Here is a 14,826-nt window from a genome sequence, read left to right on the forward strand (position 1 = left end):
CCTCAGCGCCCGGGCCAACTCTGCTCCAGTGGAGCCTTGGCTGCGGGAGGGGAAGAGAGAGACAGAGAGAAGGAGAGGGGGAGGGCTGGAGAAGCAGATGGGCGCTTCTCCTGTGCCCTGGCCGGGAATCGAACCTGGGACTCCTGCACGCCAGGCCAATGCTCTACCACTGAGCCAACTGGCCAGGGCCTCAGGCTAGATTCTTAAGGACACATAAATACAGGGGTAGTCAACTTTTTTATACCCATCGCCCACTTTTATATCTCTGTTAGTAGTAAAATTTTCTAGCTGCCCACCGGTTCCACAGTAATGGTGATTTATAAAGTAGGGAAGTAACTTTACTTTATAAAATTTATAAAGCAGAGTTACAGCAAGTTAAAGCATATAATAATAATTACTTACCAAGTACTTTATGTCGGATTTTCGCTGTTTGGCAGAATAAAGCTTTATAAAACAACTTACTATAGTTAAATCTATCTTTTTATTTATACTTTGGTTGCTCTGCTACAGCCCACGATGAAAGCTGGAACGCCCACTAGTGGGTGCTAGGGACCAGGTTGACTACCACTGCATAAATATGTAGTAAAAGTATAAAGAAAAGTGAGAGAATGATGACCCACTTCAGGATGATGCTTACTTTGATGACAGACACTATGAATGGAGAAACGGCTTCAACTGTCAACTAGTTAATGATACTTTATTTATTGCAGGATAAGGTTATAGGTGTTCTTGGTACTGCACTTAACACCTTTGGGCAGTTCTCAAAATTTTAAAAATAATTTGTAAAAACACAATTTTTATTTTTTCTTATTTATTTTCATTGATTTGAGAGAGAAAGAAAGAGAAACATCGATTTGTTGTTCCACTTACTTATGCACTCTTGGTTGATTCTTGTATGTGCCCTGACCAGAGATCAATCCCACAATCTTCGCGTACTGGGACAATGCTCTAACCAACTGAGCTACCTGGCTAGGGCCAAAGCCAATTTTTAAAATTGCATAGAATTACAGTGCTAACTTTCTCTATTACTTGTTATTGTTAAGTGGGAAAGGCAGAAACTGTACTGAATTTCATCTCACTCTCTCTGCACTTGCCCTAACTGTTCCCCTGAAGAAACATGTTGCCCCAGCCTGACCAGGTGGTGGTGCAGTGGATTGAGTGTCAGATTCGCATGTGGAGGACCCAGGTTTGAAACCCTGAGGTCGCCAGTTTCAGTACGGGCTCATCCGGCTTGAGCGTGGGCTCACCAGCTTGAGTACAGGGTTGCTGGCTTGAGCATGGGATCCTAGACATGACCCCATGGTCACTGGCTTAAGTAAGGAGTCACTTGCTCTGCCGTAGCCCCCCGTCTCGTCACGGCACATATGAGAAAACAGTCAATGAACAACTAAGGAGCTGCAATGAAGAACTGATGCTTCTCATCTCTCTTCTTTCCTTCCTATCTGTTCCTTTCTGTCCCTTTCTCTGTCTATCTCTGTCACAAAATAAAACCATGTTGCCCCAAACATCCCATTTTATTCTCAAGTCAACAGCAGCTGCTGGTACAGGTGACATTAAACCAAATTCTGAAGTGGTGCATACTCACGGCTCAGCAAGCATCATAGGCAATGCGTTCTCTTGTATCTTGGACGGCCGGTTGAAGCCCATGGCATAGACTCCCTGGAGAAGCTGTGGTTTCCTGGGAGGCCAGTGAGAGAGAAGATGGATTTCTAGATGTTGAGATTGTTTTAAAGCCCTAGAATTTTATCTTTTCCTCCATCTAACAAAGAATGATGCTTCCCATCTTGTCAGACATATATTCCTACGCCTTAAAAAAAGCTAAAACAAAATGACACTATCTTTTCCCACTAAGTCTTAGTCTGCAACTATTACACAATTCATAAAACACAGACTAGTTTCCTTTCTCTGAGAAATTCATGCTTTCAGCACACCCATAAATATGATTGGTCCTGAATGACCAGTGTTCCCTGGATACTGCAAGAGTGCTATTTATTAATTTATGGTATAAAACAAATTATAAAGGACATACTTAAAAGTAACACTGCTTACTATGCTCCTAAGATATTGAAGTCCCTTTGGAGAATGGGATTTCAGTTTTAATTTTTCAGTGTAGATATTAAATTGAACCATTTTATGTTCAATGGTTCTTCAAAGACAGCTTGGAAAAATCAAGTGTAAATACTGGGAAAAATCAAGAGGTAAGAAATTGATTCAGGTAGTTTCTAGTAGGTGATCTATGTAGTGCATAGGAAATGGGGGTTCAGTTACCGTACTGAACTTTATAAATGCTCAGCTTTACTTCTTTCTGTCAAAATCAGGAATAAAAAAAACATCAATTTCTTACATAAGGAGCCACACAACAAATACCAATTAAAGTTGCTCTTACATTGCATTTACAGTCAGCTCTCTGCTATCTTTAAATTAACAGAGTGTTTAACAAAAATCCTACTAGATTAGTTCCAAAGAAAAGTTAAACCAAGTCAAGACTTCTGTTCTCTAAGCTGTCCTTGGAGTTTAACAGCCTCTCCAAAAGGCAAATTCTTCTGGGTTATGTTGGTTCTGAGACACAAAGAACTTCGAAAACATAACCTTTGGTGTCTGCCATTGGACGAAACGGCTGTAATGCAAGCAGATTCTGATTTGGCTGTCAAGGAAATAAATTCACTACCGAATGAGGATTTTCAAGTGACCCAGGAGCTTTCAAGTGGCTTATTTTTCTCTTTTATTGTGCGGATTAATTCAAATCTTTTAAGTACAAAGCAGACCAGGTATATTAGGTGACCTATGTTTCATTCTTTGTTTCCTTTGGCTACCAACAGCTAAACTAGAGAGAACTTGCCTTTTCAAAGACAATTCATCACCGGTTGAACTGAGAGCTCCAGTCCTTTCAATGAAAAGAACTTCAAAAAAAAACAACCACTGCTACTTGGAAAAGCAAACTGTCAGTTCAGGAAACAATAAAGCACATCCTGCTGCTCCAATACAGTTTATGAACAGAAGCAGAGATGACAGATTTGCAGAATGAAGCCCTTGGGAGGAAATAACATAGGTAAATATAATTTCCTGAAATCATTTTTTTAAAAGGCAACTCTTGTAAAAAAAACTTGCTATTAGGTATTACTTCATTAAGAACTTGATTTGGTTCTATTTGGCTCTAGTATTTTAAGTGTCTCTTACTCTAAAGCAGTGGTACCAGTTGGCAGAAATGTGGCCCCTGTGTGCTCACAGAGGGCATACTATATATTTTGCTGAATAAATGCAAAGAATCCATTTATCCCACCACTTTCTTATTCACCAGCTACTTTCTATGATTCGGGTCCTGGCAGGCAGCAAGAGCGGTGGTTCTCTTGTGTCACTCACTCGTAACGCCAGAACGGTGGCATGTACATAAACCAATAACCCAGAAACACCTCTTTACTAACATACTATAGAACCAGACAACTTGGTATGACCTTCCATAATTATCTTTTTAAAATAATGGCATGACCTGTGGTGGCGCAGTGGATAAAGCGTCAACCTGGAAACACTGAGGTTGCCGGTTCAAAACCCTGGCTTGCCTGGTCAAGGCACATATGGGAGTTGGTGCTTCCTGCTCCTCCCTTCTCTCTCTCTCTCTCTCTCTCCCCCTCTAAAATGAATGAATAAATAAATAAAAATTAAAAAAAAATAAATAAAATGACATGTTAGAAGTCATTCTTAGCACAATACCAGAAATGTGCTCCTCTAAGACTGAATTCTGAGTTCTGGATTTTTTTAAGTTCCAGAATGTTTAAGGCTGCTTTCTATTGCAGGTCCTGAAAGATTTTATAAAAGTGGATAAACTGTTCTTAAGACCGTAAACCCTACAGTCTAACAAAAGGGCTTACCTAATAAGAACTGTTCCTGATATCCAGAAATCACCTGTCAGCCAATATTTTATTGAAAGTTCTAATGGCATAAAAGAAAAAAGACTTCAGCTATGAAGAATAAATTTGTGGCATTTAAAAATCCCTATCAAGAGGAGGAGGATTTGGAAGCCAAGAGACAAGGGTGGGAGGGAGGTTATCACTGTAACCTTTCTCATATTTTTTGACTTTTGAATCATGTGAATTGTTAACTAGTCAAAGAAATAAATACATTAGGATTTAAAAAAAATAAAAGTAAAATTCCCACAAGAATCTCCAAGATGCTAAGTTTCATAAAGGAGGGACCGGCAAGAAACAGCTAAAAGGAACAAACACTCACAGCCGAAGCTCTTCGAAGGACTTCACTGAGTAGAGGGGGGACTTTGGATCTCGCTGCAGGACTTCCACTTGGTTTATGTTATCGACCAGGTTGCTTCTGATCAGCTTGTTAAGTAAGGACTGGGCAGCTCTGTCCTCTGTCAGGAAGAAACCAGTAGAATTTCTTCATACTCATCTGGCAAACTCCACCATCATGACAATCCCCCCCTTCCCCTTCGTGGAACATTCCCCAAAAAGGCTGTCTATATTCATCTCCACTTCCTCTCTTCCCCTTCTACAGAATCCACTTGACCTTGGCCCCTATCAAGCTTATCAATGATGTCTACACGGCCAAATCAATCCAATAGACAACATTTAATTCCCTTAATCAACCTGTTACCTATATTTGACCCCCTACTTTGGAAACATTTCCTTCTTCTGACTTCTGGGACACCACTCTCTTTGGTCCTTTTATCTATGTCTTCTTAACCTCCTTTGTGGATTCCTTCATTTCTTCCTCTTACAACTCAGAGTGCTTCTGCATCCAGAAAGGCAAGTTCTGGGTCATATTCTGTCTCTTGCTATAGGGTTTCAAAGAGTAGTTACCTTTCTCTTCTTCATCTGTTTTCTCTGCACTGACATTGGTTTTGACAACACCTACACAAGAAAACAGTTGTCACAATCAGAAAGGCAAACATCAAATCCACCCAGAAGGTGAGACAACATAAATACTAAAACTTTAGGTGATCAAAATGTAGTTGGCATTTCTTTGTGTTTAATAATTTTTTTATTTCTAGGAAGTACATAAGTACATAAGAAAATTTCAAATTTCTAGAAATCTTGGCTGACTTCGAAGTGATCAGAAGGCCACCTTTGACATACTTATCCTAATATAAAATATAGCTTTATATTAGCAAACATAATTAAATAAGAGAAAAAAAATAAAGGTATTAGAAACTTAAAAAACAGGCCCTGGCTGACTGGCTCAGTGGATAGAGCATCAGCCCTGCACATGGATGTCCTGGGTTCAACTCCCAGTCAGGGCACATGTGAGAAGCAACCATCTGCTTTCCCCCCTCACTTTCCTTCTTCTCTCCCTTTTCTCCTCCTGCAGCCAGTGGCTCAACTGGTTGGAACATCGGCCCTGGGCACCAAGGATAGTTCAGTTCCAACCGCGTCAGCCTCAGGGGCTAAAAATAATTCAGTTGATTCGAGCATCAACCCAGATGAGGTTTGGCAGGCGGATTCCAGTCAGGGCACATGTGGGGGAGTCTGTCTATCTCCCTGCTCTCATTTAAAAAACAAAACAAAACTTAAAAACAATCATTTTTTATAGAATGTATGACTGTAAACTTGCAGGACTAAGTATCAATTAAGTAAACAGAAATCAGTAGCTGATAAATACAAACAGAAATATAGCCTGACCAGGCAGTGTGCAGTGGTTAGAGTGTCAAACTGGGATGTGAAGGACCCAGGTTTGAAACCCCCAATGTAGCTGGCTTGAGCGTGGGCTCATCCAGCTTGAGCGTGGGATCATAGACATGACCCCATGGTTGCTGTCTTGAGCCCAAAGGTCGCTGTCTTGAGCCAAGGGTCACTTGCTCTGCTAGAACCCCCCTGGGTCAAGGCACATATGAGAAAGCAACCAATAAACAACTAAGGTGCCGCAACAAAAAACTGATGATGCTTCTCATCTCTCTTCCTTCCTGTCTGTCTGTCCCTCTCTCTGTCTCTGTCAAAAATAAATATAACTGAAAAAGTCCTTTTTATAAACCAACTAAAAAGATAAAATATTGCACCTAGAAATAAAGTTATCAAAAATATGCAAGACTTACATGAAGAAAACTTTAAGACACTCATAAAATAATGCAACAAGGTACAGGTAAAAAGCCTATAAATAAATTAAAAATGGGACCCCAAGATATTCATTTAACCCAAAAGAAGGTAGGAAAAGAGTCAGAGAAATAAAATATGAGGGGGACAAATAGAAAGCAAGTAGTAAAATTGCTAACCTAAACCCAATCACATCATTCACTTTTGATGTTATATTTATATTAAATATAATAATTATATTAAATGTAAATAGATAAAATACTCCAATGAAAAGACAGAGATTATTGGGATAGATTTTTTAAAAGTAAGCCTGACCAGGCGGTGGCGCAGTGGATAGAGCGTTTGACTGGGATGCAGAGGACCCAGGTTCGAGACCTTGAGCTCACCAGCTTGAGCACGGGCTCATCTGGTTTGAGCAAAAAGCCCACCAGCTTGAACCCAAATTCGCTGGCTCCAGCAAGAGGTTACTCGGTCTTCTGAAGGCCCGCGGTCAAGGCACATATGAGAAATCAATCAATGAACAACTAAGGTGTTGCAACGTGCAATGAAAAACTAATGACTGATGCTTCTCATCTCTCTCCGTTCCTGTCTGTCTGTCCCTGTCTATCCCTCTCTCTGACTCACTCTTTGTCTCTGTAAAAAAATAAATAAATAAATAAATAAAAGTAAGATACACACTGGCCAGACACTTCAGTTGGTTAGAGCAGATGTTGCCAGTTTGATCCCTGGTCAGGGCACATACAGGAACAAACTGATGTTCCTGTCTCTCTCTCTCTCTCCCCCCCCCCCTTGATAAAATCAGTTAAAAAGAAAGCAAAATCCACTTTCAGTAGTGTACAAGAGGCACATTTTAAATATAAAGACATGCCTGACCTGTGATGATGCAGTGTAAGGCACTGACCTGGAATGCTCAGGGTCCCTGTTAGAGATCCTGAGCTTGTCCAGTCAAGGCACATATGAGAAGCAATGCAAGTTAATGTTTCCCGCTCCTCCCTCATACCTGCCTTTCTCTCTCTCTTCTCTCTCTAAAATCAATAAATAAAATCTTAAAATATATATATTATATAAAGACACAGATAAGCTTAACATTAAGAGATGCAAAGGGATTTATTATGCAACTAGTAAGCATAAGAAGACTGGAGTGGCTCCCATAATGCAGAATTCAAGACAAAAAGCATCACCAGAGTCTGACCAGGAGGTGGCGCAGTGGATAGAGCATCGGACTGGGATGCGGAAGGACCCAGGTTCGAGACCCCGAGGTCGCCAGCTTGAGTGCAGACTCATCTGGTTTGAGCAAAGCTCACCAGCTTGGACCCAAGGTCGCTGGCTCAAGCAAGGGGTTACTTGGTCTGATGAAGGCCCGCGGTCAAGGCACGTATGAGAAAGCAATCAATGAACAACTAAGGTGTTGCAACGCGCAATGAAAAACTAATGATTGATGCTTCTCATCTCTCTCCGTTCCTGTCTGTCTGTCCCTGTCTATCCCTCTCTCTGACTCACTCACTGTCTCTGTAAAAAATAAATAAATAAAAATTAAAAAAAAAAAAAGCATCACCATAAATAAAGGGGGGATATAAAAGGCTCTATTACTCAGGAAGATATAAATATGTAAATACCTGAAAACACAAAAGGTCAAAAAAGACAATTAAAGGGAGAAACAGACTATTCCACAACTGTAGTTGATTAACAAACCTTTTTTTTTTTAATTATTTTTATTTATTTATTCATTTTAGAGATGAGAGAGAGAGAGAGAGAGAGAAGAGAGAGAGAGAGAGAAAGGGGGGAGGAGCGGGAAGCATCAACTCCCATATGTGCCTTGACCAGGCAAACCCAGGGTTTTGAACCAGCGACCTCAGCGTTCCAAGTCGATGCTTGATCCACTGCGCCACCACCACTCAGGCAACACACCTTTTTAAAAAATGAAAAGTGGCCCTGGCCGATTGGCTCAGTGGTGGAGCTTCGGCATGGCATGCAGGAGTCCCGGGTTCAATTCCCTGCCAGGGCACACAGGAGAAGCGCCCGTCTGCTTCTCCACCCCTCTCCCTCTCCTTCCTCTCTGTCTCTCTCTTCCCCTCCCGCAGCCAAGGCTCCACTGGAGCAAAGTTTGCCTGGGCGCTGAGGATGGCTCTATGGCCTCTGCCTCAGGCGCTAGAATGGCTGATTGCGGCAGAGCATCGCCCCCTGGTGGGCATGCTGGGTGGATCCCGGTAGGGCGCATGCGGGAGTCTGTCTGACTGCATCCCTGTTTCCAGCTTCGGAAAAATACACACACACAAAAAAAAAAAAAGAAAAAGAAAAGTACTAGACCAAATAACAAACAAAAACAATCAAGATACAGAAGATCTGAACAACACTATTCTATTAATACACTGGCTAAACTGAAATTCATAAGCTACTATACTACCTAAATACTACGGAATACATATGCTGCAAAATCAAAAGACAAATAAATTTGGCAAAGGTATTATCAACTTCTATCACAGTTAAAGGGTTAATCTCTTTTTTTTTTTTAAGTGAGAGGTGAGGAGGCAGGAAAATACAAAGACAAACTCTTGCATGCAACCAACTGGGATCCACCTGGCAAGCCCCCTACAGGGCGATGCTCTGCCCATCTGGAGCCACTGCTCTGTTGCTTGGCAACTGAGCTATATCAGCACCTGAGGTGAGGCCATGGAGCCATCCTCAGCACCCAGGACCAATTTGCTCAAATCATTCAAGCCATGGCTACGGGGGGGACGGGGGGGGGGGGACGGGAGGAGGAAGGGTGGAGAAGCAGATGGTCACCTCTCCTGTGTGCCCCAACCAAGAATCAAACCCAGGACTTCCACACACTGGGCCAACACTCGACTGCTGAACCAACCAGCAAGGGACAGATTTAATCTTAAAATACCTAAAAAGACCAAAAGCCCAATAGAAAAATGAGTAAATAATACAATCAATGAATTCAGGAAAAGGAAATACAAATTTTTTTTAAAGTTATAAAAATATTCAACCTTACTGATGAAACACAAATTAAAATATATTATGTTGATCCATCATTGTTTACGTATCAGATCAGCAGAATTGCACGTTTTTAACTAAAATTTCTGTGGCGAGGCTGTAGGGAAACAGACTCATGTTTTACTGACAGAAATATAAATTGGTATAATAATTACAGAGAGTACCTTGAAAATATTGATAAAAACTTTAAATACATATACCTTTGACCTAGCAAATACATTTTAGGGGAATTTATCCTATAAACATATTTGCACATATGTAAAAAGAATTAAGTTGAAAGTTATTCTATAAACATTGTTTATAACAGCAAAGGAATTAGAACAACCCAAGTATCTATCAATAGATGACTGGTTAAATGAGTAACAGTGTATCAATACAGTATAACACTATGCAATTATTAAACAGAATGAGGAAACTCCATGTACTGATAGGAGAAGCTTGCAAAGGTATGTTGTTGAATGAAAGTAAATACAGTCTAACCAGGCAGTGGCGCAGTGGATTGAGAGTCAGACTGGGATGCAGAGGACCCAGGTTCGAGACCCTGAGGTCGCCAGCTTGAGTGTGGGCTCATCTGGTTTGAGCAAAGCTCACCAGCTTGAGCCCAAGGTCCCTGACTTGAGCAAGGGGTCCCTCAGTCTGCTGTAGCCCCCACCCCCCAGTCAAGGCACATATGAACAACTAAGGAACCGTAATGAAGAACTGATGTTTCTCATCTCTCTCCCTTCCTGTCTGTCTGTCCCTATCTGTTCCTCTCTGACTCTGCCTCTGCCACATAAAAAAAAAAAAAAAGTAAATTTACAGTGTATACTATGCCATCTTGTGGTGAGAGACAGAGAGAATGAATCTGTATTTGTTTTTACTTGTTTTGCATAAAGAAACTATGGCAGAATACGTATTAATAATCCAACAGAGTGGTTAATTATGTGATAAGGTAGTATTATGGGTTGAATTTGTGAATTGAGGGCCCCAAAAATTCCTATGTCCTAAAAATGTACCTTAGAATGTGACTATTCTGATTTAGGGTCATTACAGAGGTAAGTTACATTAAGTTCATTATGGTGGGCCCTAATCCAATACAATCCATGACTTTATAAAAAGGAAAAATTTGAACATAGATATGCACACACGGAGAACACCATGTGAAGATGAAGACAGATCGAGGAGATGCCTCTACAGCCTAGGAACACCAAGGACTGCCAGATCCTTCCTCACAGCCCTCAGAAGGAACCAACCCTTCCAACACCTTGATTTTGGACTTCTGGCCTCCAGAACTGAGACAATAAACTTCCATTGTTTAGACCAGTTTGTGACACTCTGCTATGGCTGCCCTAGCAAACTACTATATATGGAGACAGGGAACTGGGTAAACAGTGGGCCAGGATGGGAAGAAGGACTTTCACCTGTTTATACTTTATGAGTTTTGATCCTAGATTAACCTTAAAAAATTAAATAAAAAATATTTTTTTTATTTATTTTTGTGACAGAGAAAGAGAGAGTCTGAGAGAGGGACAGATAGGGACAGACAGACAGGAGGGAGAGAGATGAGAAGCATCAATTCTTTGGTGTGGCACCTTAATTGTTTATTGAATGCTTTCTCATATGTGCCCTGACCGGGGGAGGCGGGGGCTACAGCATGAGCGAGTGACCCCTTGCTCAAGCCAGCGACCTTGGGTCCAAGCTGGTGAGCCTTGCTCAAACCAGATGAGACTGCGTTCAAGCTGGCAACCTCAGGATCTCGAACCTGGGTCCTCTGCATCCCAGTCCGAAGCTCTATCCACTGCGCCACCGCCTGGTCAGGCTAAATCAAAAAAATTTAAAGAAACATTATCAACTGAACAGTGACAGTAAAGTTCAATAGTGACTCTTGCTTTTATCTATAAAATCTGGGAAAATAATATATCCCCTTTGTAAAGCCAGGAGCCAAGGCCACCATCACAGCAGCCACCTGACCCATGCAGGTTCGCACTGGATTCGAACAGTCGGTAAAGAAACAATGGAGCCGACCTGTGGTGGCGCAGTGGATAAAGCGTAGACCTGGAAATACTGAGGTCACCGGTTCGAAACCCTAAGCTTGCCTGGTCAAGGCACATATGGGAGTTGATGCTTCCAGCTCCTCCCCCCCTTCTCTCTCTCTGTCTCTCCTCTCTCTGTCTCTCTGTTTCTCCCTCTCCTCTCTAAAATGAAAAAAAAAAAAAACCAGAAAAAAAAAAAAAAGAAACAATGGAGCCAAAAACTGGTGGGCCATGGTCTTTAATCCTAGCTTGCACCCGGCGGGTAAGTAAAAACACACACTGGGCTCCAAAACCCACTCACATTCAGTGCTCACGAAGCTACTGACTTATCCGAGTTTCCTAGAATCAAAGGTTACTAGCTCACCAGACTTATTCACCTCTGTTCCCCATCTCCTTCCTTCTCCCTGCACAAACTGGCTTCTCAATCAACACTCCGCCATCTTGGCTGCTTCTCCTGGCCACATGGCCTCTTTCTGCTCTCTCCTCTAATGATAATCTCAGGAACCAAAAAAAGGCAAACTCCCGTTCTGCCCCCACTTTATATTGTAGCTTCACAACCTCTAATCCAATATACAAAATAGGGAAGTCTCTAATTCAAAGTCACTTCACTGAGGCATGATTGGATTGTACCACCCCACATCAAAAAGGGTGGGAAAGGCTTAATCCCAAAACCAAGCCCCAGGCTACAAGGAGTCTCAACACACATTAATATCACCTGGGCGGAGGCCTCACATAGGCAGCACCATCTTTAACAAAGTGAGCATAATACATTTTATCTGCCCAACACCCTTCAGTGTGAAACCAACTTTGCCGGCTGACAGTTGCCAAACATGCTAAATGAAAGCTTTTTTTTCCCACATTACAGCTATGAGTACAAAGAAGAAGCAAACTTATAGCTTGTATGTATCCAGTTTACGGTTACTAGTGACTCACCATTGGTATCTGGTTTGACTTTCTCTTCCTTGATCTGCAAATCACTGATCTAAATGGAAATAAAAGAAAACACTTGAGAACAGAGCCACAGGATAACCTAATATCAAGAATTAGTTATTATGCTAATGTATACAAATCTACATGGTAAAATAAAGAGGAGGACGGTTTTTACCGACAACAATGGTCCCTCATCTAGCGTGGGGGTTACGTTCCAGAACCCTCTGCGATAGGTCACGGAGTAGCAACCTTATATTTCTTTGATTATTTATATACACAGAACACAGTGCTCTGGTTGGTCGCCTCCCCTCTATCAGCATCACCCCTTAGTGGGCTTGCCAGGTGGATCCCAGTCAGGGCGCATTCAGGAGTCTCTCTGCCTCCCTTCCTCTCACTGAATAAAAATTTTAAAAAAATTCAGAAGAGTGAAAAGTGAACTTACTATACTCCATACCAAATCTGCCCTTCTGCCCACTCCCACAGGCCTAGTATTAGCACTTTATTAATACCACCTATGGGATCCAAGTTGAAAACAGTATTTTTTATTATTTATTTATTTTTTGAGAGAGAGAGAGAGAGAGAGTAAGAGAGACAGGAAGGGAGAGAGATGAGGAGCGTCAACTGGTAGTTGTATCACTTTAGTTGTTCATTCATTACTTCTCATATATGCCTTGATTGGGAGGCTCCAACCAAGCCAGCGACCTTGGGCTTCAAGCCACTGACTTTTGGGCTCAAACCAGCAACCATGTGAGCATATCTATTTTCCCACACTCAAGCTGGCCACCCTGAGATCAAGGTGGTGAGCCTGAGCTCAAGCCAGATGGGCCTGCACTCAAGCTGGCAACCTTGGGTTTTCAAAATTGGGTTCTCAATGTCCCAGATCAATGCTCTATCCACTGCACCACCACTAGTCAGGTGAAAACAGTAATCTTTGCCTTTATCTCCCTTTTCTCCTTTTTTTATAAATTCTTCCAGTTATACCTCAATAATCCCTTGAACCTATCCCCTCTTCACTTTCACCACCCAACATACATATTCAACCACTGAGCTATTAATTTCCTCACTAATCTTCTTTCCTTTAAACATCACTCCTTCTAATATATTCTATTCTCTGCAGTCCAATAAACCTTGCCAGCTTTCGATATGTCAGTATCCTTAAAAATACCCAAACTAACCAAATAAAACCTCTCCTCTTTAAGTTCTTAGTTAAGGTCCAAAGTATACTTCCTATAATATTTTTTATACTCTCCTACTACAACCCAATAACCTTAAGCTGCAGCAAAAATGAGTTCTGATTCTTGTTCTCTAGGTCCAGAACTTGTGTGCATGCTATTTTCCTAAAATGCCTTTTACCTCCATCTCTATCTTAAAATGACTCAATCTCTATAACCCTACTCAAATGCAAACTATATGAAAAGGAATTTCCTTGACTTTCTTTTTAATTTATTGACTTTCTTACAGAGTGAGAAAAACATTGATTTGCTGTTCCACTTATTTCTGCATTCATTAGTTGATTCCTGTATGTGCCCTAATTGAGGATTGAATTCACAACCTTGGTGTATCCCAACGATGCTCTAAACAACTGTGCTAACTGGACAGGGCCACCCTGATTTTCTTACTTATAAATGCACTCTCCCGGCTCAGAGTTTTGTTATCACATTATTCTTACCATTTTCACAGCACTTCCCAAGTTCCAGCCTTCCCAACTGTACTGTGAAGCGTCTTCCTATTTTCCAGCGAATTTAACCTATTTCAAGTACCTGCTGACAAATTGACAATCCTCCCAAAGCAATAAAAAGTAACTGGAGAAGAAATGTAATTTAGGCATTAAAAAGTTTTGTGGCCTGACCTGTGGTGGCACGGTGGATAAAGCATTGACTTGGAATGCTGAGGTTGCCGGTCCAAAACCCTGGGCTTGCATACAACAAGCAATCAATGAACAACTAAAGTGAAGCAACCATGATATGATAGTTCTTGTTCTCTCCCCTCCTCTCTCTGTAAAATCAATAAATAATTTTTTTTTTAAATCTTTAAAAAAAAAAAAAGTTTGTACTCGGAGTTCAGCCCAGAATAACAAAACAATGCCCCTCCCCGAAACACCAGAAAACCCAACTAAATTCTTAAAATCAAGTCCATTATCACCAAACCTAAATTTAGATATAAGAACTGAAAGTAAATTTACACTGTAATTACATCCCAGCTGAACTGATTTTCAGTAATCAGAAAAACCAGCGTATGAAACTAAATGTCACTTTAAACGTCAATGAAACAATTTATACATTTGTAGACTGAAATATATAAAAACCTGAATATCTTATTCTGCAGAGCTACAAACTACCAGACATGTTAAGCATGTATTTAAAAAAACGTTAAAATAAGAGTAACACAGAATCGTTCTACTCTTGATAACTAAGAACCAGCATCTAAGTTTGCCTTTCCTTTATATCCCCACTGAGAAGATGCAATACAGGAAAGACATCATACGTAGCAGGGACAGATTTGCCACAAGATAAAAGTCTTTGACTGGCCCAGATGAAGAGGAAAGGCTCGATACTGATTTCTCTAGGCGCAAATCAGTCCTGATTCCCAGATGGGCCACCGGCCTGCCCCACCCGTGGGACTTTCAGGATTCGAAACAGGGTCCGTTTGGGTCCTCCTACTTCCTTGTCCCCTGAAGCTGAAGCCACTCACCGACTTGACAGCCGCTTCCTGCTCGTCCACTGCGAGGGCCCATGAATCGGTGGCCATGGTGCGGAGGGAAGGAGGCCGACTCGCAAAAACAATCCCCGCACTGCACGCCAACAATGATCCCAAGCCTGCCGCAGGCGCCAGAAAAATACGCACGCAGA

The 14,826-nt window shown here is 41.4% G+C and overlaps 1 protein-coding gene across 2 annotated transcripts in view; it reads right to left on the bottom strand.

Annotated features, from left to right (window-relative positions):
* Positions 1 to 14,826, bottom strand: part of DDX19A (DEAD-box helicase 19A) — a 29,601-nt gene extending 14,775 nt beyond the window's left edge. Inside the window, exons 1-5 of one of the 2 annotated variants that reach the window (XM_066349427.1) lie at positions 14,669 to 14,826; positions 11,981 to 12,029; positions 4,809 to 4,859; positions 4,225 to 4,360; positions 1,586 to 1,678 (exon numbers count right to left, since the gene is read on the bottom strand). In XM_066349427.1, coding sequence (XP_066205524.1) covers positions 1,586 to 1,678; positions 4,225 to 4,360; positions 4,809 to 4,859; positions 11,981 to 12,029; positions 14,669 to 14,725 — 386 coding nt within the window. In that variant the 5' untranslated portion in view covers positions 14,726 to 14,826. The remainder of the gene's footprint in view (positions 1 to 1,585; positions 1,679 to 4,224; positions 4,361 to 4,808; positions 4,860 to 11,980; positions 12,030 to 14,668) is intronic. The other variant, XM_066349428.1, reaches the window with a different exon arrangement.

Source organism: Saccopteryx leptura, chromosome 9, assembly GCF_036850995.1.
Source record: "Saccopteryx leptura isolate mSacLep1 chromosome 9, mSacLep1_pri_phased_curated, whole genome shotgun sequence".
Classification (NCBI taxonomy): Eukaryota; Metazoa; Chordata; class Mammalia; order Chiroptera; family Emballonuridae; genus Saccopteryx; species Saccopteryx leptura.